Here is a 24,211-nt window from a genome sequence, read left to right as displayed (position 1 = left end):
CGGCAACCCTACTTTAGATGGCCAATGATTTATAAACGCAACTGGATAGAGCACTCTCCCAACTCACCCTTTCAGTGGGTTTGTCTTCCTCTTCGCTTTTCATTCTCTCTGAAGCAGGGCTCAGTAACCAGGGCTCAGCTGTGGGAGAGGAATTAACAGTCGATGAGCAATATTCAGAAAAGAAACTGTGCAAGTGTATAAAACAATGCCAAACCAAGCAGGAGAGCACAGCAACAAAACTACTAAAAACGGTTTCATGATTTAGAATGCCAGGCATAGAAAACAAAGCTATAAGTTTGCCTTAAAAAAAAAAATCAGTCCCAGGCATGTCTTATATGCTGCAGTAAAAACAATATTTAGCCACTCTGGAAGAACTGGGTGCATTCTGATCTGAAATGAGTTAAGAAGCATAAAACACATCCACCCTGGCAATTTCCATAACAAGAGTTTGATTTTTAAAAAATATTGAATACATCACAATAAAAAGTGCAATACACAAGAGCAGGGGTAGGCAACCTAAGGCCCATGGGACAAAAGTGGCCCACAGGGGCAGTTTAGCCGGCTGTGAGCCACCCCTGAACTGAGCCGCCCGCTTGGCGAGTCCCCACGTGCTGCACTAAACTGGTGCAGGGTGGCGTGGGGACTCATTTCAGCGGTGCCGAAAATCACATCTGTTCAGACGCAGATGCTGAAAATCGCGGCTGCACGTGTTTGATCCAGCCCACAGAGGGATCTCCACTGGAGCGAACCCAGTCGAGGTAAACCTTGCCAACCCATGCACAAGAGCATGCCATGCAGGGGACTGGGCTAGATGATCTTTGGGGATCCCTTCCTAGTCTATAGAATTAGAACAGAATCGTAGAACTGTAGAGTTGGAAGGGACCCTAAGGATCATCTAGTCCAACCCCCTGCAATGCGGGAACATGCAGCTGGTCCATACAGGGATCGAACCTGCAACCTTGGTGTTATCAGCACCATGGTCTAACCAACTGAGCTATCCAGGCTCAGGCTCTATGTGTTATTGATACTCACTCTCCAAATTCACAGGGTCATTTTATTGGACCTGTTCCATATCTGCTATTGGGGCCCCGGAGCACAGATTCACACTAAGTGGCAAACAACCTTGCAGGATTCAAAAGGAATTATTTGAAATGCATATGCAGGACAAAGGTACGGAGCAATAAGCTCGCAATCTGCACACCCCAGTCAGGGTGCGCCCACTTTTTATAGACTATACAAAAAAAACAGAGAGTGAGACTTTACATTCTTATCCAATCAGGCTCTAACATTCCATGTTTCTCCTTTTGAAGGTTAACACTTCTTAATTTACTCATTTTTCGTTTGTCTGCCTGCTACGGCCTTCCCTGTCTTATAACAGTTGCTTTGTTTGTCTGCCTGGTTATGTAACAGTGGCTTTGATAACAGCATGCTGGAATTTATATTTCTGAGGCCCTTCAATTTGTGTTGACAATAAGGTTTGCTAGTTTAACCTCTGCAATGCTTTTGAACAGAGAATGGTTTATAGCAGGGGAAGGCAACCTAAGGCCCGGGGGCCGGATGCAGCGGGCAGGATCCAATCGCCTTCTCAATCCGGCCCACGGATGGTCCGGGAATCAGTGTGTTTTTCCATGAGTAGAATGTGTGCTTTTATTTAAAATGCATCTCTGGGTTATTTGTGAGGCATAGGAATTTGTTCATATATTTTTTCCAAAATATAGTCTGGCCCACCACAAGGTCTGAGGGATAGTAGACTGGCCCATGGCCTAAAAAGGTTGCTGACCCCTGGTTTATAGGATGGAGAGGCAGGGGGATATTATTAGGAGGCTGTTGAGTAAAAGAATAAAAGTGTGAAAACAAAGGTCCATCTGGACCAGCATCCGCTAGCAAGCCACCTCCAGGAAGCTCATAAGGAGGGTATGGATATTAACTTGGTCCTCTTCTTTGACCACCAGCATCTTAGTCCAGTGGTCATCACACATATGTGATGACAAATCTCAAATTCACACTTGGAATATTTAAGCAAAGCCAGAAGCTTTGCCAAGTTGTAGTCAAAAAGGGGTTGCTGGAGCCCATTTGGACTGGTAGGGCTGAAGGCAGGGAGCCCAGTACATGTATTAATGGATTGCAGGGATAGTTGCAAAACCTGCCTACAGGGCTGTAGCTCTGTAGTATAGCATCTGCCTCCTATCCAGAAGGTCCCAGGTTCAATCCCCAACATCTGCAGGCTTGGCTGGGAGGGACTCCTGCCTGAAGCTCTCGAGAGGTGCTGCCAGACCGTGTAGACAACACAGATCTAGATGGCCCAGTGGTGTGATTCAGTAGAAAGCAGCTTCCTATGTTCCTGTCCAGAGCACTTCCCAGCTAAGGAATGCACACGGCCGAGAGTTAACTCTTTATTGTCACTCAGAGTTGCTTCTACAGCTCTGCAAAACTAAGCACACTAGTCTAGGCAGCCATTCCCAGGTCTATGATCTATGGAGCAGTTGCAGCAACTGGGGACCACTCCCCCTCCACCAGTTTATGTACCTTCCCCCAATGAGCTATGTGTGCTTAGCCAGAGACTATGCCTGTGTGGAAGCTGCCTCTGCTCTTCTCACTTCAGTCCGCTCCTGGTTCTGGGAGACAGTGATGCAGAGGAGGGTGGAGAAGCACCCAGCCCTTCACTTACCTCTTCCTCCCACTCGGAAGCTTCCCCAGCCTTTGATTCTTGCTTCCTGGCTAGTACATTTCCCCATGAATTACTGCCCCGCTCTCCTGAGCCAGATTCCAGCCCCTCTTCCCCCAGTGCACCCTTGTCAGCATCCTGTCAGTCCCTGCCATTTCCTATATCTGGGGGGGGGGGAATCAACACAATGGTCACTTTCCCTTCTGGGTAACTGCCTGGGCTGCCTGGTGGTGGTGGGCAGGGCCAGAGGCAAAAGTGGGTGGAGCAATTAATATGAACTTGACCTTTTCCAAGTAGGCTAGTTTCTACACCCCTCTCTCTCCTCTATCCAGGTGAGCAAGAGTTCAAGGATACATTCCAAGCAGGCAAATGTACTAAGGGTGTGAAGGAAGGCAGGGGTGGTTGGTGGCTTGAAGAGAATTCTGAGGGCCAGATACAGAGGCTTGGAGGGCCAGATTTGGCCCAGGGCGCTGAGCTATTTCATCCCTGTCTTAAGGGATTTGCTTACAGACGGTCCCAGGTTGAATCCCAGGGCATATCCTTATAGGACTGGGAATGTCACCTGCCTGAAACCTGGAGCTAAATGGACCATTTGGTCTGATTCTGTGTAAGGCATCTTTCTATGTTCCTATGAAACTGATGGAGAGTAAAGCGGTATCTCGGGTTAAGTACTTAATTCGTTCCGGAGGTCCATTCTTAACCTGAAACTGTTCTTAACCTGAAGCACCACTTTACCTAATGGGGCCTCCCGCTGCTGCCGCACCACTGGAACACGATTTTTGTTCTCATCCTGAAGCAAAGTTCTTAACCCGAGGTACTATTTCTGGGTTAGTGGAGTCTGTAACCTGAAGCGTATGTAACCTGAAGCGTATGTAACCCGAGGAACCACTGTAATTCCCACAGGGACATTTGGGGATAAATAGGCAGAGAGGATGCAGACTGACCACAGCTTTTCTGTACAGGTGAGTAGAGAATGACGTCAGCTAGTCCCTATTTTCCCTTGAAAGCAGGCGCCAGGAAACCAAACACCATTGCGAGATCCAATCAGGAGAATGGCGCCAGGAAGTTCCATGGGAAGCTGTTGGCAGTTGGCAGCGGAGGTGAGAACCAATCACGGCAGGAAGGAGGCGGGGATAGAACAGTGCTGTTCCGAGTAATGGCCCCCAGTGGTACAAAAGGAAGGTTGAAGGCTTCAGTGGCACCCTGGACAGAGAGCTATGTGCACAACAGATTCCAACCACATCTGACAGCTTTACCACATGGTCAGACAGTGTTGGAAGGTGGAGTGGAAGGCAGGGAGCCCAAAGGGTAACTGGAGTCAGAGCCAATGAAAGGTAAGGTAAAGGTAAAGGTAAAGGGACCCCTGACCATTAGGTCCAGTCGTGACCCACTCTGGGGTTGCGGCGCTCATCTCGCTTTATTGGCCGAGGGAGCCGGAGTACAGCTTCCGGGTCATGTTGTAGCCTTATGAGGCTTTGCCCTCGGGTGGGGAAAATATTGCGCCTGGGAAAGGGAAGTGGGAGTCAACAGACACTCAAGGAATAGTTTCGGAGAAAAGGCTTTTATTTCTACCATCCATGAACTGGTAGAAGGAGCAAGTGTGATAAGTCACAAAAAGCATGCACGAAGTTCACAATCATGTGCACAAGCATATATACCCCTTTCCAGTTCCCTACCCCTTTCTCCTCCTTTTCCCAGAGTCCTGCCCCATGAGTTCCTCTGAGCATGAACAGAAAGCTGTCTTGGAACTATTGGACTCTTCCCAGGAAAGGGGGAATGAGAAGCCGAGGGGGTTTTCAGCGTGTTCAGATATGTTTCAATCTCTTGTTCTGGCATGATTCCTGGACAGAAAGTAAGTTGCAATGTGGTTCTTTAGCAAGGCCAGAAGGCATCAGAAAGGCCTGAGAAACAATGGACTGTTCTCTACCTTTGTTGCAATCTTTTTAGTTACAGCAAGCGGAATGTTTCTGATGCTTAGCTAATGCCTTTTAGCTGCTGAGAAAAATGATTTTGAAAAGCTGTGAGAAGCTTTGAGCCTGCTTTGGTGGGGGGTGACTTTGGGCCTAGGTGAGGTCACCTGTCCTCACCTTCCTTCAATGTGGCCGGCATGACTAAGCCGCTTCTGGTAAAGCAGAGCAGCGCACGGAAACGCCGTTTACCTTCCCACCAGAGTGGTCCCTATTTATCTACTTTGTACTTTGACGTGCTTTCGAACTGCTAGGTTGGCAGGAGCAGGGACCGAGCAACAGGAGATCACCCTGTCATGGGGATTCAAACCGGCGAGCTTCTGATTAGCAAGTGCTAGGCTCTGTGGTTTAACCCACAGCGCCACCTGCGTCCCTAAGAAAGGTAGAGCCAACCAATTCTGGAGTTGTCCCCACTTTCCTCCTCCTCCTCCCTGCTGAATTCTACAAGGAGCTGACAGGCAGGGCCACCCACAAATGTAGTGGTCTGGGAATGTGGAGGGTCAAAGACCCTTTACTATTTCTGCAGCAGGGGCCTTCCCTCCAGAGTCCTACAGCTGCCCAGTCAGCATGACGCAGAAGCCTGCTACCCATTGAAAAGAAGTCTTCTCTCCCTTTGCAATCTTTGGAGCCAATCTGAGTGAAGAGAGTTGAGCTGGCCACTGAGGAATGGCTCCTAGCGTCCCTCTGGAGTTCTGCATGCGCCAAAGCTGAGCATTTAGGGGCACTCAGAACACAAGGTGCTTTGGTTCTGAGAAAACAATGCATTGCAAGTGCTGTTATTCACAATGGAACCTCAAGGAAAACAAAACTGAAATCACTCCGGAAAGAAGGCATCGGAGCGCTCCAAATTGTGCATTTCTGTGTACAGAAAGTGGTAGATCTAGCTGAAAAGCAGCACATGAAGATCCGAACTAACGCATCGTTTGCCCATGTACGCGCACAGAAAATAGTGTATGCAGCTGAACGGCAACACACAAAGATCTGCATTGATTGTTGCAACGCATCCATTATTATTATTACTGTGCAACTATAAAATTACTGTACTGTGTAATATTAGGAAGTTGTATAATCTTAGAAGGGGCAAGGCTGTGACAATTAAGAAGGGGCCCTGCACTTCTCAGTTTGCCACTACGCTCCTGGTGCCAATACCCCTCGACCAGTAGCAAGTAAGAAAGCAGGCAGGTGGGGGCTGACTGAGTGCAGACTGAAACTGTTGGGACAGTGCCCCACCTTCACTATAACTGGGCAGCCACCACTGTGGTCAATGTCCATCTCAGCAATCAGGAGCATAGGCTGAGGGGTGTGTGGCTACACTTGGCAAATCTAGATTTCAGTTGGGGATTTGAACCCGGGACCACCTTTTGTTCTTCTCTGCTACCCAGGCTTTTGATGCCCTAAGTTCAAACCCAGATCTCCTACAGACCAAATTTCAATGACGCTTGTTCCCATGGTGCAACTCCAGCCTTGCAAATCATCTTACTAAAAGTTGAAGGTGACCACACAAACCTTCTAGTTAGCAAGTCTGCCCATAAATGCTAATCATTTTAAGGTATCTGGTTCACCCGAAGCGTGGGGGGGGCAGAATAGAGAAGTAATCCCATTTATATTGGATCAGGTCTGGTCACCTGGAGTCGAACCTTTGCTATGTACAAGCTTTTTATTGAGTTCCGTCCGTCTTGGCAATATGACGAACCAGTAGCTGGAGATGCTGGGAGCACTGGTGGAACCAATCCGGTACTCCCACCCACTGCGTTGCCACAGCCCCATGTCCACCTCTGTCCAGCCAACCCACAACAATGCCAGGGACAGGCAGGCAGCTCTGACCCACCATGCTGTGTTGGAAAACATAGTGAAGATACATAGACAGTAAAAGGAGGAGGGTGCAGGATGTTGTAAAAGATCTAAGATCATAGAACTGTAGAGTTGGAAGGGACCACAAGGATCATCTAGTTCAGTGTTTCTCAAACTTGGGTCTCCAACTGTTTTGGGACTACACTTCCCATCATCCCTGACCAACTGGTCCTGCTAGCTAAGGATGGTTGGAGCTGTAGTTGGTGATGGTTGTAGATGGTTGGAGCCCAAAACAGCTAGAGACCCAAGTTTGGGAAGGCCCGATCTAGTCCAACCAGTACACAGCTGTCCCATATGGGGATCAATCCTGCAACCTTGGCATTAACAGCACTATGCTCTAACCAACTGAACTATGCAGGCTGATGTCCATGGAGAAGTGCAAAGGAATTTGCAGGCACCGATGGATTATGGTTACCAGACGTCCCCGTTTCCCGGGGGCAGCCCCCCGATTTACAAATCTGTCCCCCGACATAATCCATCCCCGGAATGTTCCCGGATTTCATTTAATGTCCCCAGATTTATATTTTAAGTGTTATAGATTTATTAGTAGGGAATTAATGTTGTGTGATTGGTTCAGTGGCACAAGACACATCATATGGGGACATCCGGCGAGGCAAAATGGCGGGCGCCATGGCAGTGAGCAGCTCCTGAAGCCAGCCAGAGCCAACTGTGCTACCAGACTGGCTCCGGGCTGCTGAGACTGCTGCTGCCACCGCCACTGCTGAGGGGGAACCAGGGGATGCCCAACACATCAACTGGGGGAACCACTGATGCCCCCCCGCCCCGTGACCCAAATCGAGCCGGGAGCGAGAGAGCTTGGCTACCTGGCCGACTGGCCAGCAGCGCTCTGGGGCCAAGAAAACCCCGAGCCGATGTAGGGAGAAGGAGGAGAGGAGAAGGAGAAGGAAGAGAGAGAAAGAGGAAGGAGAAAAAAGAGGGGAGCCCCAACCTTGCACCGCTAACGCTGTTGAGGAAGAGAGGTAGGAGAGCATCGGGAGGGCAAGGACACGTGGCCAAGCCCAGGCCCAACCCGAGCCTACTCCATGGCGGCTAGTGCTCCAAGAGAGCAGGTCAGGACCCAGAGGAAGGCCGTGTGACAGAGGAGACCACAGAAGAGAAGATATTACTTCTTTTAAAATAATAATAATAATAATAACTTTTTAAAAAATAACATTTTTTCTCTTTTTTTAAAGTGTCCCTGGATTCTTTGAAAAAAATCTGATAACCTTACAATAGATGAATCTGCAGCCTTCTTCTTCCTCAAGCGCCTGCCCGTGATGTTACCCTTGCTCTCCTGATAAGGCCCCTGCCTGGTTATCTAACTGCAATCTCTGCTTGTGAACGTGACTTGATTTCTGTGTGTGTGTGTGCAAATGCCTCTGTGTGATTTATAGGCCTGGGGACTCCACTTTTGTGAGTTCCCCAGAGGCCACAGCTGTTCTGGCCAAGTAAAGCTGTCTCAAACAGCATAACGGGTGTGGTGAATCAAAGGAAACCGACCACAGTGTAGGCCCCATTACCGGTGGTTGTGATTTTGTGGGCTCGAGAGTCATTTCACACATTTGGCTCTGGACTGATTGCGCTCGCCCTTCGTAATTTAATAAAGAAACAACATTTATGGTAGAACAATAGAAAAGTGCGCACAGGGAAGGGGGAAACAGCTTGGGTTGCTCTTCTGGACTGAAAGGAATAAGGCCGTACGTGTTAACAGAGCTGAGGCGACTGAAGGACAGCATGAAGGGGATCTCTTTGGACCGTTGTATCTTAAAAAATAACAATTAAGCACAGCATCGACGCCTTCTGAGTTTCTAACTATCTGGGTTTCTATCTATCCGTTCCTTATCCTCCTTGGCTTGGAGATCCATGGACTTGCGGATTTCAAGAAAGGTCATGCCTCTGGTTTCCGGAACCATCGCGGAAATATAAATAAAGGTCACCATGCAGAGAGGCCAAAGGATCAGGAGGCTGTAAGGCCCAGTGAGCGGCTGGAGTTGGAAAGACAAAAGGGGGAGGGAACAGGGGAAGATAAGCAGGGGTTGACCAATGTGTCCCGGCGGGCTCCTCGTTTTCCCAGTCTCCATTTCAGCTCTAGGCATTTCCGCCACAGTTTGGGAGTTGTAACCGAGCGCGCAGAGAGGAAATCTGCATGTGTTGCTGTCATGGCCTGGGATTCGGACTCGGAGGCTGAACCTGAGGAATCCCAGCCTGCACAGGAGTCCCCGCCTCCAGAACCAGCTGAGCTGGGGCTGGGGCTTGAGCCTCAAGGGTCCTCACCTGTGCTGGATCCTCAGGTGCAGGCACCAGCTGAGTCTGCTCTGGAGGTGATGGAGGACCCATTGCCTGCAGGTGCTCCACTCTCAGCCCCGTAATGGGAAGCTGAGGTTGCCTCTGGGTCCGGTAGTCCTCCAGCCTCTCCTGATCTGCAGAGGCTCAGGGCAGAGAGGTGGAGGGAATTAAGTTCTTGCAGGAGGAGTTCTCGCAGGAGGAGTGCTCGCCTCCAGGCCAGGAGAGGCGAGTCTCCTGTGGACTGGGGCCGCCCTATGCCTCGGGGCAGATAAAAGCCAGCCAGCCCAGTCCCAGGTTGCGGGAGCAACATTGTTGGTAGCCTGTTCCTGCCTGAACCCTGTCCTGCTCTTCTGCCAGAGTTCCTGACCTCACCCGACTCCCTGCCTTGGACCCCGCTTCAGCTTCGACGGACAGCCTCCATACTGCACCCTCGACCTCGGACTGGACTCGGACCTCGCCGCACGGTTAGCCCTCGGGACCAGCATAGTTGTTCAACACACCCTCCTTGTGCCGCTGGCCCTGCCCATCTCATGTGGCCCTCAGAAGGAAATGCAGCCCTCGGGATGGGAAAGGCTGCTGACCTCCGCTTTCACAGGGGTGCCACCCCACCCAGAACAGACACGTGGACCTGACACCCGGACCGTGGAAGAGCCCACTCATGGGGCTCCTGTCCTTCCAGGGTTCGGTTTCCATTTAATGACGCCTGCACGGTGTCCGGATGCCGATCCAGGACCTCCAGGAAAGGTCGTTTTGTCGAGCACGCAAAAACGGAACGGCCAGAGTCCTCAGTTCAGGAACTTCACCTGGCCAATTGCAGGGGCCTGTTGTCTTGCCCTGCAGGGTATAGGGTGAGATGAGGTTCAAGCCAAGCAGAAGGCAAGGTGGGACCAGCCGTCTGCAAACATGAAGGCTGTGCTCTGGGGAGCAACTGAGCTCAGAAGCTGCTCGAGCAAGGAGCAAGCTGGAGCTGAGCTCTTTTAAACAGCAGCAGATGCAAACTGGTTTCCTGCATTCTCCCAGCATTCCCACGTCATTTCCTACCGTTGGGGCGGAGCTGTTGTGTTTGCTAGATACCGTTTGTGGCTCGAAGAAATGTGATTTTTATTGCTGTTTTATTTATTTATTTCCCGCTAAAAGGGACCTGGCAGAACCACTTACCTCTAGCTTAAGGAAGATCACCACAGCAGAACAGCGGGTGACCCAGTTCACTATTCCACCCAACGTGAAAGCTGTGGCCCGCGATGATTGAAGGAAGATCTCGAGAGTGACCACGTAGGTGACTATAGCTGGGAAGACAGAATGAAGCTGGGTGTTGAATTTGGCTCTCTCCTCCCAGAGTGATATAACAGTCACACCCTCTTCCCAGGGAACTCTGGAATTGTGGCTCTGCGAAGGGAACAGGAGGGGTCTCCTAAACACTCCACAGTTCCCATAATTCTTTGGGGGGGGAGCCATGATCGTTTAAAGTGATACAAAACTTCTTTCAACATACAGTACAGATAGGGCCCTCCAGATATTTGTAGCTATAACTCCCTTCCAGTGCTGGATCTATGTCTTTTCCATCTTAATTAATTAAATTTGCATATCGCCCTTCATCCAGAGGTCACAACAACAAAAAAATACAACATGAGAACGCAAAACACATAATAAAACAAAATCAAACCAATAACTCCCCTCCCACCCAAAAAAAACACATTTAAAAGGCCATAGGTTGTTTAATCAGCCAAAGGTCAGGTCAAAGAGAATCATTTTTGCTTGGCAAAATGATAAAGATATTTAATGAAGGCGCCAGCAAGTCTCCCCGGGGAGAGCATTCCACAAATGGGGAGCCTCCAGAGAAAAGGCCCGTGTTCTTCACCCACCTCAAATAAATTTTGTGTGTTGCCTGAGCCCTTACCTGGCCCAAGCATGTATCCAGTGATCATGGCAATGACTAAAACGGAGCTCAAGTAAATCATCCATGGCTGCATGGGCTGTTGGAGAAAGAGAGTTGTGCATGAGCGAGGTTGCCTCTCGTTTTGAGGCAGGGGTGGGGAAGCAAAGTTCTTAACCCGAGGTAATATTTCTGGGTTAGTGGAGTCTGTAACCTGAAGCGTATGTAACCTGAAGCGTATGTAACCTGAGGTACCACTGTATTATTATGATGAATTATTACATAGAATTATAAAAAATGGCCTAAACAAAGCAGAATAGCTAATTTTAATGAGCGGCGCTCAGCTCTGCATTCTGCCAGTCCCGATTTACTCACCTGAAGTTCAAGGCTCAAGGTTAGCAAGACGCAGGCAACGCTACAGATCAGAAATCCCAGAAGTAGGAGAAACCTCCGCCCCACAGAGTCAATGACAGACATCTAGGGAATATAAAGGCAGGGGGTGAGAAAGAAAGGAAGCCTCTGATCATAGCCAACTTCTTCAGGTTGCAGAGTTACAGCTGATTTATTGATTTTACAGGCAGGTCCCGCTTACCGGACATAAGGTGTTCCCAGGAAATGGCTAGTGTTCACATAACGAGCTGACAATTTCCATTATTTCCTATGGGAACATTTTAAATCAAAGATCTCCTCACTCCCTCTCTCCATGGTTTCTGCCCGAAAATAGCTGCTGCCGACCAGCAAACCAAGTAAGGAACTGGGCAGTCTTCCTCAAAACAAACTTCCTAAATGCATGCAATTACCTGCGTGTATTTATTTAACAACAATTATATCCTACTTGATTGTCATGAAGCCTCTTAGTTTGCAGGAAATATGAAAAATTATCAATAAAAAATGTATTTTTAAAAAATATTCAAATTTTTATTAAAACCAACGGGAGAAGAAGAAATAAAACGAAACTGTGGCCTAAACCAATTTTGTTTTAAGCGGGTGCTGAAAATAACACAGCAAAGGTATCTATCTGCCTGATGTCAATGGCATAGGTGCTGCCATGCTAAGAGATCGATTTATTACAAGTGTTTATACAGTGGTACCTCAGGTTAAGTCCTTAATTCGTTCTGGAGGTCCGTTCTTAACCTGAAACTGTTCTTAACCTGAAGCACCACTTTAGCTAATGAGGCCTCCTGCTGCTGCCGTGCCGCCGGAGCACGATTTCTGTTCCCATCCTGAAGCAAAGTTCTTAACCTGGGTTAGCGGAGTGTGTAACCTGAAGCATATGTAACCTGAAGCGTATGTAACCCGGGGTACCACTGTAGTTTATTTAAGAAAATTTACATACTGCTTGACTGTAGGAAAGCTAAGCAGCTTACAAGGAATATAAAAATATAAAGAGTTAAAAGTTTTTTAAATAATTGATTGGATGTCTTGCGCAACAAAACTGCTCCTCCCCCCCCCAAAAAAAATCCCCAAAAGATCAAGCTTTTTGCCATAAGGAAAGTTCTGGAGGAATGTAAAGAAAAGTTGCCTTGATGTGGCCTTATCTAAACCCTCCTTGCCAACAAGCCAGACTGAATAGATAAATAGCCAACATCATGTAACCTCCCTCTCTTCAATTGGTAGGGTGGGAAAACTATAGGCCAAATGCAGGTCTCTCTGGGATTGAGTTTGGAGATTTGAAAGGGAAGGAGAGAGGGGATGGCTCACCATTACGGAGGCTATAAACAAGAGCCAACACGTCACACACAAATTCATATAAAAGATATGGCTCTCTTTGCTTAGAAGCGACCTGTAGATTTTCTCTGCGTAGAAGTAGCCCTGCAAGCAGATCACAGCAAACAAAGAAATCAGCTGCGGAAGAAGATGCCGGCTACCGGGAATTTTCAGGAAAGAGGAAAAAGCAAAATGAAATAAAACAGAAACCACGCCAAACAACCCTTCGCTGATGAGAGCTGCCTTTCATGTATTTTAGAATCATAAAGCCAAAGAACTGGAATGGAGCCCAAGAGTCATCTCCTGCAATGAAGGAATCGCGGATAACAAACCCATGGCAAGTGGCCATTCAAGCTATGTTTCAACGCCTCCAATGAAGGAGGATATTTATTTATGCATTCTATTCTAGGCAATACACCCACATTTGATTTCATCCTTCCCTCAGAGGTGTACACGGTAACAAAATAAAAAAACAAAACAAAACTGGAATTCAGTTAAAATGCCTGGCTAAAAACAGCAACACAGGGTTGCCTCACGTGACATGAGGCAATCGCCCCCACCCTGTCAAACTTGGCCTGTGAGAGCTGGGGGTGTCAAAATGGCTCCTCCAGCTGGATTCAGTTCCCCACCTGCTTCACCTGGAAGAATGTTCTGGAATTCCTTGTCTGGGATGTGCGCGTGCATGCACACACACACACACACAAATCAGCAACCTTGTGTTACAGCCTCTGAATGCTGATTGTAGAGCAAAACTTCTCAGAGGATGCTTTTTCTGACAAACATAAGTGAAATTCTTCAATGGTTCGAGAGGAGCTTGAAGAAATATATTCCTGAACCAGTGAAGAATATCAGTTCTCCCCTGGAGGTTATCTGGCTTCCCTGAAATTTGCCAATTTTGGCCACAGCTGTGGGTCCAGCTTTACTATATCATTTCACTGCTGAAGGACGTAAAAGCCTCAGTCCTCTTTCCTTCTGGTCTTCCTTTCCTTAGCTCTTTCTTTCCTTCATTCACCAGTTGAAAAAAAATAGCCAGCCCCCCCATTATTACAGGAGCCAATGTCACGTGACCCTCAGGCACTTTCTGGGAGAGGAACATGCCCCCTCCCGGCAGAGAAAGGTTCCTCATCCCTTCTCCCACAGCTCCTGAGCCACTTGGAACATTGGCTTCCTCACCCCAATTATGCCAGAAAATTGCTGGCCCCCCAACAAGATGGCGACGGTGATGACTTGGCGGCGGAGAGTATGGCTTTTCAGAAGCGAAAGTATCGTCATGTCCTTTTCGTGTATCTCATACTTCTCCTCCTTTCGGAGCTCCTCAATCTCATTTTCCATGTCAACCTTGTTTCTGAGCATTCTCAAGGCTGGGTGGGGAGAGAGAGAGAGAGAAGGAGAAGGAGAGAGTATCTGAGGAAGAAAGAGCATTCAAGCACTATGCACTGTCCAGACTAGAGTGTAAACATCACATACCCGCCAGCATAACACAAAGCTACAAAGCCAGCCTACCTTTCCTCGCTTTTGCTTCGTTCTTCATCTGAATAAACAGGTAGCGAGGACTTTCAGGGCACAGGAGCAGGAGCGGGATGTTGAAGAAAGCAACTATCCCAGTCAGGCCCAGCATCACTGGCAGACCTAAGAAAAACGAGACAAGTGAATAAGTCGCAACAAGGTACGTTTACAAAGTGAAGCATGGAGTGGAGGCAGTGGAGGGGGGAGCACTTTTCTCCCCCTCTCCTAACGCTAGGACCACGACACATCCTGCAAAACTGAATGCAGGGCAGAGAAAAGAAGGGGCCGACCACAGGAAGAGCTGAACTGTGGAACTCACTTCCACAAGAGGCCAGGGTGGCCACCACCAACTTAGATGACTTTAAAAGAGGATGGGAGAAACTCATAGAGGAAAGGGCGATTGATGGCAACTGTCCTGCTCCGGAAGGCTTTTGTTATGTTTTTTCTTTTCTTTTCAATTATGTTTTATTAAGTTTCAAAACACAATTTCATCTTTTCTCTTATTTTTTTGACCTCCCAACCCGTTTTCCATGGAGTTGTGGTTTCTCCGCTTCTGCTGCCCCCTATCTTCTATATTATAAACTAATTACTTCTGTTGCTCGATGCTTACATCCTGCTCGTGAGTTCATCCTACTATAATATTTCTCTAAGCAGTCTGAAAAAGGCATCCATTCTTCCATAAAACGATCATTGTGAGATTCTCCTAATTTTGCCAGTTCTGCATAGTCCATTGTCTCACTTATTCATTCTTCTTTGGTAGGAACTTCTTCCTTCCTTCCATTTCTGCACATAAAGCTGTTGTCGTTACATACAAAAACAACTTTAACATTTCCTTTGGAATTTATGCCTATAATCCCTCACAGAAAAATGCTTCTGGCTTATTTTTTGGTACATTCACTTAAACAAATTATCTAAAATGTATAAGAAGTGTCAGGGAACTGCCATCGGAGCCAGAGGCGGAGGGAAGGCTCTGGAGGGATGCCGGAGAGGGTCCCAGTAGGGAGAGAGGCAGCCCATCTGCTGGGGAAGGAAATCAGCGTAACACCAGTGGAGAAGGGGGGCGGATGCGGGAATCGGAGAGGGGGCTCCAGGACTCTTCACCGGAGACCAGCGGGGAGAGCACGGGTTCTCCGCTGCCCACACCCTCCCTGCGCAGAAGACTTCCGCGCAGGGAGAGTAGGAGGAGACTTGGCGTCAAAGAACTTCTTTGCTGGAAGAAGTTCAAGAAACGCCCACTGACGGATTCTGCCAGCGACTGAGACAGCCATGAAGTGAAGGGCAGTCCAGACAGAAAGGGTTCAACCAGGTAACCTAGCCAGGAGCGGCGGCAACGTACGCACGAGCAACCCCTAGAACCATTACAAGAAGGTTCCTTACAATTGTGGAAAGTGTAAAGAAGGTAGATGGATTGTATATACAGTGGTACCTCGGGTTACAGATGCTCCAGGTTACGCATACTGGAACGGGTTACTTCCTAGTTTCGGTGCTTTGTGCATGCGCAGAAGCACTGAATCGTGACTCACGTGTGCACAGATGCGGTGCAGCAGGTTGCGAATGCTGTGGGTTGCGAACGTGTCTCCCGTACGGATCACATTCGCAACCCGAGGTTCCACTGTATCTACTGTATATGTGGTGGGCTTGCAAGAAAGCAAGGGTATTTGGGGAAATGATACATGATGAAATTAAAAAGATGTTTAAAATTGGCTCTTCTTAATTATGAAGTAGGATGCCATGCCTAGTCTGCCTACATATCATAGGATGTAAAAGGCAAAGGACCCCTGGACGGTTAAGCCCAGTCAAAGGCGACTATGGGCTTGCGGCACTCATCTTGCTTTCAGGCCGAGGGAGCCGCCGTTTGTCCACAGCTTTCTGGGTCCTGTGGCCAGCATGACTAAAGCGCTTCTGGCGCAGCAAAACACCGTGACGAAAACCAGAGCGCATGGAAATGCCATTTACCTTCCCGTCACAGTGGTACCTATTTATCTACTTGCACTGGCATACTTTCGAACTGCCAGGTTGACAGGAGCTGGGACAGAGCAGCGGGAGCTCATCCCATTGCATGGATTCAAACAGCCGACCTTCTGATTGGCAAGTCCAAGAGGCTCAGTGGTTTAGACCACAGCGCCACCCCCACATCCCTGACCCCACCCTCTTTTCTCCAACTTACGTTTCTTGTTCCCAAGGATGTTGGGATTGCTGATGACCTGAGCCAAGAGGAGACCCACGGTGAAGAACTGTATGGACATCATCGTGAAGGCACCCCTCATGCTTACGGGGGCGAGCTCTCCAACATATAACGGGATCATAGTGGAAAACAAGCCTGGTTAAATGAGGATCAAAGGGTCACAGGCACAACTGGCAGAGGGACCTCATCCATGGTGTTACTTCATCACAGGGCTGCAACCACTATTAATCCTGCTGTGAACAGACTAGTGCACACAGATAACTCTGTTAATTTCAGTGGGTTTGCTGTGAGTAGAACTTTGCTGGTCCCAGCCGTTCTGCCTCCCACCACTTGAACTCAGGGCCCAGCCACACTTTCTCTTAAGTCCATACCTCTTTGCCGCATTTTCTATTTGGTCTGGGACTGGATGTTCCCACCTGGGATTTTTGCCTCTAATTTTACTTGGGAAAAGACTCCAGAAACCCTATGTTATCTCAATTATTCTTCCTATAATCAATATAACTGGGATAGCCTGGTCAGTAGAGCACAAGACTCTGAATCTCGGGGTCGTTGGTTTGAGCCCCACGTTGGGCTAAAGATTCCTGCATTGCAGGGGGTTGGACTAGATGACCCTGGGGTCCTTCCAACTCTACAATTCTATGACTCCATGATTGTATAGCCTGCTTCTCATGTTGTCTCCACCTTCAGCTTCACCCACCCATGGCAGGGAATCAGAAGAGAATCAGAAAACCAGGAAACCAGATAAATCAGACAATCATTTGACATATGTAAAAGGAAACGGGATCTTTCCAATATGTATTATAGAATACTTATCATTATAGACAGAAAATAAAGTTGTGGTTGGAGCCATCACAAATGAGCGGGAACACACACAAATTTTGCACCTATATGACTTGATCACCTTTTTTTTTGTTTGTAAGAGCGCTAAACAGGAGGGAAAGTAAAATAAATAAATAAATACAAATTATGCACGGCAAGAAAACGAGAAGTGTGCTGGTCAAAGCTGGAGAGACAAATGGAAAAAAATTACCCTGCAGGGAACCAGGCAGAGGGCCTTCTCGGTAGTGGCACCTGCCCTGTGGAACGCCCTCCCATCAGATGTCAAAGAAATAAACAACTATCTGACTTTTATAAGGCATCTGAAGGCAACCCTGTTTAAGGAAGTTTTTAATGTTTGATGTTTTATCGTGTTTTTAACATTCTGTTGGAAGCTGCCCAGAGGGGTTTAAATGTTGAAACAGAATCCTCTATTGGAGAAGTATTTAAAGCGGTATGATACTGCTTTAAAGGTACATTGCAAATGGGACCCAAGTCAGCCCTAAGTCACGCCTATTATTTTCAACGGGTCTACTCTGAGTAGGATTGACATTGTGCATGGCTCCCTAACTTTTTAATGCTGATAAGCAGCCTAGGCATCTGGGTTCAGGAGCCAAAGCTTCAAACCACAGACACGGGTTCAAGGCAGCTTTTTGCTTTTGTTTGGCTTGGTTTTGTTAAAAGGCAATTCAAAGACTGCATGCGGGGCGCTTTTTTTTTTTCCACCTGAAGATATCCCGACGAGGAAGCGAGCAAAAATGCCAAAGTCGTAGAATTTCCCTGCATCGGAAGCACCCATTAATCCACAGGCAACGGCAGCTACAGCATTATTGAGCATCAGGGAACGTCTCCTGAAAAGACAGCAAAAAGGGGGTGAGGAGGAGATGAGCAGGGCCCAAGCAGTGAAAAGAGTAGAGGAGGGAGGGCAGCTGCGGAGTTGCCACAAGGCCCTGAAGTGCTGCTGCCAGTCAGTGTAGACAATACTGATTGGCTACTGCATGGACAGGCAAACTAAGGCCCGGGGGCTGGATCTGGCCCAACCGCCTTCTAAATCCGGCCCGTGGATGGTCCGGGAATCAGCGTGTTTTTACATGAGTAGAATGTGTCCTTTTATTTAAAATGCATCTTTGGGTTATTTGTGGGGCATAGGAATTCGTTCATTTTTTATTTTTTATTAATATAGTCCCCCCCCCAAGGTCTGAGGGACAGTGGACTGGCCCCCTGCTGAAAAAGTTTGCTGACCCCTGGTCTACTGATTCAGATGGACCAACAGTCTGAAACAGCCCGAGGCTGCTCCCTATGTTCAGCAAGCCCTAGGCTCTGTGGTTTAACCCACAGCACCACCCGTGTATCATGTAAAGACTATATTTAAAGAAATGGATGCTTGGTGGAATATAAATGTCTTATTTTTACATGTTGTCTTTTATATAAGTTCTATATAATTGCATACAGAGTCATGTGAGCCGCGTTGCTTTATTTATCTGTATTCCTTTGTGTTGTGTTTTCTTATGTTTCTAAGGCAATGACCCAACACATAGCTTAACTAGAGATCAGTTGGGGATGTGAGTCAGTGATAGTCATATTCCCCACCCCCCAACACCTCTTGCTGTGCCTACTGTTCTCCATCACCCTATTATCTCTGTACCTGCCACAGCTATCCACCAAGGTGCCGAGCATCAGCGACCCAATGATGCCTCCAACTGGGAAGACCAAAGCGTTAAAGGTCATCCGACCACTAAGAGTCTTTTCCATTCTGATGTCCATCCTTTCGGTCTCTTCCGTTATGTTGGAATTTATATGTGAGACCTAAGGTGGAAGAGAGACATCAGATGAAAGTCTGAAGTGGGACAAGCACACAGGATCTGAGACACAGGAAATTAATTTATACCATCCAGCGCAGTATCACCTACAGCGGTACCCTGCTTCTCCAACGCCTTGGTACTCAAACAACTTGGAACCCAAACACTGCAAACCCGGAAGTAAGCGTTCCAGTTTGCGAACTTTTTTCAGAAGCCAAACATGCTCTGTTTTGAGTGTTACGCTTCTGATTCGAGTGCCACGCTTCCATTTTGAACGTTACGCTGAGGTCTGTCTGTTTTTGCTATTTATTTTGCGTTTTTGTTTTTGCGGCTCTTCTTGTTTTGTTTTTGTGACTGTGTGGAACCCAGTTCAGCTACTGATTGATTGATTGATTGATTGATTGTGTGACTGCAGTACATTGTTTATTGCTTTCATTTTATGGGTCAATGGTCTCATGAGATAGTAAAATTCATGTTAAATTGCTGTTTTAGGGGTTGTTTTTAAAAGTCTGGAACCGATTAATCCATTTTGCATTACTTTCTATGGGAAAGCGTGCTTTGGTTTTGGAACGGACTTCCAGAACGGATTAAGTTTGAGAACCAAGGTACCATTGTACTCTGAATGGCAGCAGTTACCCAGAGTCTCAGGCAGAGCTCTTTGCCATCACCTGCTGCCCTCAGCAAAAACAAGAACTAGAAATGCTTTGGGTTGCCCCTGGGACCACCCCACATGCAACATTTGCCCTCTAAAACTGAGCTGTGGCCCACAGACTCCCCCGGCTCACTCAACCCTGCTACCTCTTCAGTTTCTGACACCTCCTTTCCCCAGTCTTCTGCCTCTGACCATTCTTTGTCACCCCACCACTTTCTTCCATCTTCCCCAGCTGGTGCCCTCCACCAATCCCCTGTGTCCAAACAGCCCATGACACCACCTAGGTCCCTAGTAGCACCAGTAGAAGCATTGTCCCCCAATCTAGCCTAGTAGTGTCTGCACTGACTGGCAGCTGCTCTTTGAGGTTTCAGATTCTGATCTTTCCCAGGCCTGCTCAGGGATGTTACGGGTTTTGAACCAGGAGATTCCTGCATGCAAAGCAGATGCTCCGCTGCTGAGCTACGGCTTTTCCAAGCGAATGCATTGACCCACCCCTGCCCTATGTAGATTCCTGCATTGCAGGGGGTTGGACTAGATGACTCTTGGGGTTCCCTTCCAAGTTCTTTGATTCTAAGTAGTCCCACAGATGATAGGGCTGGCTTACCGTCTCTGGGTTGAGGACAACCCAGTAGATGTATCCCAGTTGCAAGGATCCAAGGGAGGGAATCACTGTAGCAATTAGAAGTCCAGATGTCAGTTCCTATAGGAAAGAGCAGTAGACAGTGCTGCTGGTTGTATAACTGTGCAGGTGCATTAGAGACACCTACTAGTGAAAACCCAGCCCTACCCATAAAACGAAGCATGGCCAGACACTCCAGAGAGAGTGCGGTGTAGTGGTTAGCGTATCGGTCTAGGTCTTGGGATAGGCTACCAGGGTTTGAATCCCCTGCTCAACCATGACGTTTACTGGGGTGAACTTGGGCCAGTCACTGCCTCTCTCAGCCAGTGGCCAAATGTGGTCTGCCACAATTCCCAGGCTACATTAGGAGGCAAAAATTGCAGGCACGGTTGTCCTGATTCAGTGAGCAGGACCTACAGTCCGGGCAGGCTGAGAGGCAGCAATTTGAATGCAATAGTAGGACCTGGGGGGGGGGGTCAGGTGAGTGGTACATCCCACAGCACCAGAAACCCCAAGCACAACTTCTCAAGCCATTGGGGTGACTCCGGCACCTCCCCTATTGGTGAAGAGCCCTCCCCTTCTTGGGAAAAGTTTCTGAGTGCAATTCAAAGGGTTGGTGCTGACTTTTAAAGCCCTGAATGGCTTTGGCCCTCCGTACCTGAAGGAGAGTCTCCACCCACATCATTCAGCCCGGACGCTGAGGTCCAGCTCCGAGGGCCTTCTGGCAGTTCCCTCACTGAGAAAAGTCAGGTTACAATGGAACCAGGCCGAGGGCCTTCCCAGTAGTCATGCCTCCCATCAGATGTCAAGGAAACAAACAACTATCTGACTTTTAGAAGACATCTGAAGGCCGTCCTATATAGGGAAGTTTTTCAAGGTTGATGTCTCAATTTTTAAGTTGTTCGAAGCCACCCAGAGTGGCCATCCAGTTAGTTGGACGGTAACTAATTAATTACAGTGGTACCTCGGGTTACAAACACCTCAGGTTACAAACACTTTGGGTTACAGACTCCGCTAACCCAGAAATAATACCTCAGGTTAAGAACTTTACCTCAGAATGAGAACAGAAATCGCGTGCTGGCGGTGCAGTGGCAGTGGGAGGCCCCATTCGCTAAAGTGGTACCTCAGGTTAAGAATGGTTTCAGGTTAAGAAAGGACCTCTGGAACGAATTAAGTTCGTAACCAGAGGTACTACTACTAGGGATAAATCCAACTCTGCAAGGAAGCAGAGGCGAGAGCAAAGGCAGAAACAAACCTTGCCTCCAGCTCTCCAGATTTGGTTGGATTTCAACTTCCATCTGCCCAAAAACAGCCCGGCCAACTGTCAGGGAGGATGGGAGTTGTAGTCCAACAACATATGGAAATCCACAGGCTGCCCATCCCTGGACTAAATGTGCCTGGGAGCTGGGACACCATCAAGGTAGGAGGCTGCCTGCTGCATCTCTGCATGAGTGGCTGCTGCTGCTGCTGCTGCTTCTTCTTCTTCTTCTTCTTCTTCTTCTTCTTCTTCTTCTTCTTCTTCTTCTTCTTCTTCTTCTTCTTCTTCTTCTTTGTTTCATGGCCAAGTGGAGATTTGAACCTTAGTCTCCAGGTCTTCATTGGACACCCTCACCACTGTACCACACTGGCTAAGATGGCAGCCTTCAATTGTTGCTGGACTCGAACTCGCATCAGTCCCAGCCAGCATGGCCAATGAGGAGGGACAGTGGGGAGCTGTAGTACCGATTTGCTTTGCCCACCTTTAGAACTTCAAACCATTGTGGCTGATTTTGATTTGAATCTCACCAGGGGGAGCTAGGATGCATGTGAACTCACCTTTTTCTTGCGTTTGGGAATTGAGGTATTCGAAGTTTCCATAGTTCCCTGGGTATGGGTGAAAAATAGGCAGGGAGCTGTAGGGAGAAAGAAGAATTTGGGCGTTCTGAGATGGTATCAACTAGAGGAGTCGGAGGAGGAGAGGACAGAGGGTGAAGAAAGAGCTGTGAGTGGAAGGGGGTCCCTTCCCCATTCTCTGGACCCCCTGGGGAAATCAACAAACCTGTTGTACCTGGAACTGAATGTGGAGAAGGCAGCTGAATGGGACAGAGCTGTAGCAGCCTAGGGTGGTAACATCCACCTTGGGCCTGCTCATAAAAAGCAAGCCTACAATGAGAGGCTAAGGCGACATTTGCTGTTTCCAGGAACTCTTTTGGTTATGAGACTTTTGTGGGTGAGCTGAGTTTGTTTGGACCCTGGGGTGAAAACCCAGAGTCTGAGAAGGAGGGTGTGTCGGAAGGAAAATGAACCGATATTGATTTCTATATATTGGTAACTTTGTATTAATGTAACATTTTTACATGCAACCGTGTATTTTTGCAATGCTTTATTTACGCTGTTTGTTTGTTTTTATTGACATTGCAAGAGCATCAGAGCTTGATTGGTTTGCATTCATAATTGCAGTGCAACTTCTTTGTAACAAAGGACCTACCTGTGTGATGATGACACAAATCCCTACACTAACACTATGCAACAGAACAAAAGGACCTCGGCCCAGTATACCTGAAAGAGCATTTCCATCCCCATCATTCAGCTCGGACACTGAGGTCCAGCTCCAAGGGCCTTCTGGCAGTTCCCTCACTGCGAGGTTACAGGGAACCAGGCACAGGGCCTTCTCGGTAGTGGTGCCCTGTGAAACACCCTCCCATCAGATGTCAAGGAAACAAACAACTATCTGACTTTTAGGCTGCCCTGTTTAGGGAAGTTTTTAATGTTTGATGTTTTATTGCTTTTTTATTATTATATTCTGTTGGGAGCCGCCCAGAGTGGCTGAAGTATAAATAATAAATTATATTATTATTATAACAAAACCCCCATCTCCCTCCCTCCCTTCTCTTTCCCCCCCAACTGCAAGATGTCTACAACAAAAGTGTCTCCCACTACATTTAAAAGAACTGTGAAAAGGACTCTATGAATTGGTAGTGGGGGCACAGACATGCTTTTCCCTTTTGTAACACAAGAAAGTCTGTAACAAAAACCTTTTAAAAAAAGTTTTCTGAAATCAACAATTCCAAAAAATAATTTGTTGTTGTCCTGGGTGCTGCAGTGTGGTAAGGGTGATGAGAATTGTTAGGAAACCTCCCAGATCTACAATCCCCCAAACACTTTTATTAAGACTGATTAGGGATCAGGGATGGTGGGATTTGTAGTCCAGCAATATCTGAAAAGCCCACAGGAGCACCATTTGGAAAAGAGACTCCCTGCCATGTCTCTGCATGAGTGGCTGCTCTGGCCGTTAGTAAGACAGATAAAAATGGGGATGAGGGAAACTCCAAACATTGTTGGAATTTCAATTCCCATCCATCCCAGCGGCTAGCAGAGATGGTAGTTGTTGTTGTCCCACAACATCTGGAGGGGGGCTGGTCCCCCCACTCCCAGATTGAAGCAAAGTCAAAAGCTGGAACTTCAGCCGTTCTCTCTCAGGGCGGTCAATTGGATCAAGAGTCCCAGAAGTGGGTAGAAGAAGAGTTTGGATTTGATATCCCGCTTTATCACTACCCTAAGGAGTCTCAAAGCGGCTAACAATCTCCTTTTCCCTTCCTCCCCCACAACAAACACTCTGTGAGGTGAGTGGGGCTGAGAGACCTCAGAGAAGTGTGACTAGCCCTAGGTCACCCAGCAGCTGCATGTGGAGGAGCAGGGAAGCGAACCCGGTTCACCAGATTACGAGACTACCGCTCTTAACCAGAGGTGAAGCCCCTCCATAGGGAGCCACCCCACACACCCGGTGCATTCCTGCAGAGGCACAGAAATTTACCGCAGCTTTTTGTCCTGCCAAGGAGAGTAGGGGGAATCAGCCAAGCTCTGTTTTCCCTTGAAAGGAGGACATCAAAAGGCGGACGGTATGGCAAGAGCCAATCAGAGGAAGGAAGCTGGAAGATTCCGGGGGAAGCAGCTGTTGACAGTTGGAAGGCCCAATAGAGAAGGCCAATGTAGGAGCATATCAGAATTGTTGCCAGCACAACAGAACTGGTATAACCTGCAGCATGAAGCCAATGGCCCACCTAGACCAGCACTCGGTCTTCGCAGTGGCCAACCAGATGCCTATTATGGGATGCCCACAAGCAGGTTATGAGTGCAAGAGTACTCTCCCTGCAAGAGCGATTCCCAGCATTCGGACTCATGCCAGCTCTAGCTAAATATGTTCCTGCTAGACATTGACTTCCACCAATCCATCAATGTCTTGTTGTTGTTTTAGTGTTTATAATATTAACTTGTAAGATATGGATTTGTTTTTGTTGTGTGTTAT

At 47.9% G+C, this 24,211-nt stretch overlaps 2 protein-coding genes across 2 annotated transcripts in view; both read right to left on the bottom strand.

Moving 5' to 3' along the window:
• LOC309375840 (uncharacterized protein) overlaps positions 1–3,992 on the bottom strand; it is a 69,769-nt gene extending 65,777 nt beyond the window's left edge. The window contains exons 1-2 of the mRNA XM_081921758.1: positions 3,610–3,992; positions 68–138 (exon numbers count right to left, since the gene is read on the bottom strand). Of these exons, the coding sequence (XP_081777884.1) occupies positions 68–103 (36 nt within the window). The 5' untranslated portion in view covers positions 104–138; positions 3,610–3,992. The remainder of the gene's footprint in view (positions 1–67; positions 139–3,609) is intronic.
• Positions 3,993–8,057: 4,065 nt separating this feature from the next.
• Positions 8,058–23,827, bottom strand: LOC309376825 (solute carrier family 2, facilitated glucose transporter member 5-like). Its single transcript, XM_081923690.1, has 13 exons — positions 23,720–23,827; positions 21,742–21,818; positions 19,912–20,007; positions 18,502–18,662; positions 17,583–17,707; positions 16,023–16,175; positions 13,853–13,978; positions 13,523–13,710; positions 12,344–12,454; positions 11,018–11,119; positions 10,667–10,742; positions 9,928–10,055; positions 8,058–8,468 (listed from the first exon to the last, which is right to left on the bottom strand). The coding sequence occupies exons 2-13, from the start codon at positions 21,781–21,783 to the stop codon at positions 8,292–8,294; spliced, it is 1,485 nt and encodes a 494-aa protein (XP_081779816.1). The 5' UTR covers positions 21,784–21,818; positions 23,720–23,827; the 3' UTR covers positions 8,058–8,291.
• Positions 23,828–24,211: the final 384 nt, after the last annotated feature.

This window comes from Podarcis melisellensis (genome assembly GCF_964234715.1).
Source record: "Podarcis melisellensis genome assembly, chromosome: 8".
NCBI lineage: Eukaryota > Metazoa > Chordata > Lepidosauria > Squamata > Lacertidae > Podarcis > Podarcis melisellensis.
This window is presented reverse-complemented; position numbering and strand designations above follow the sequence as displayed.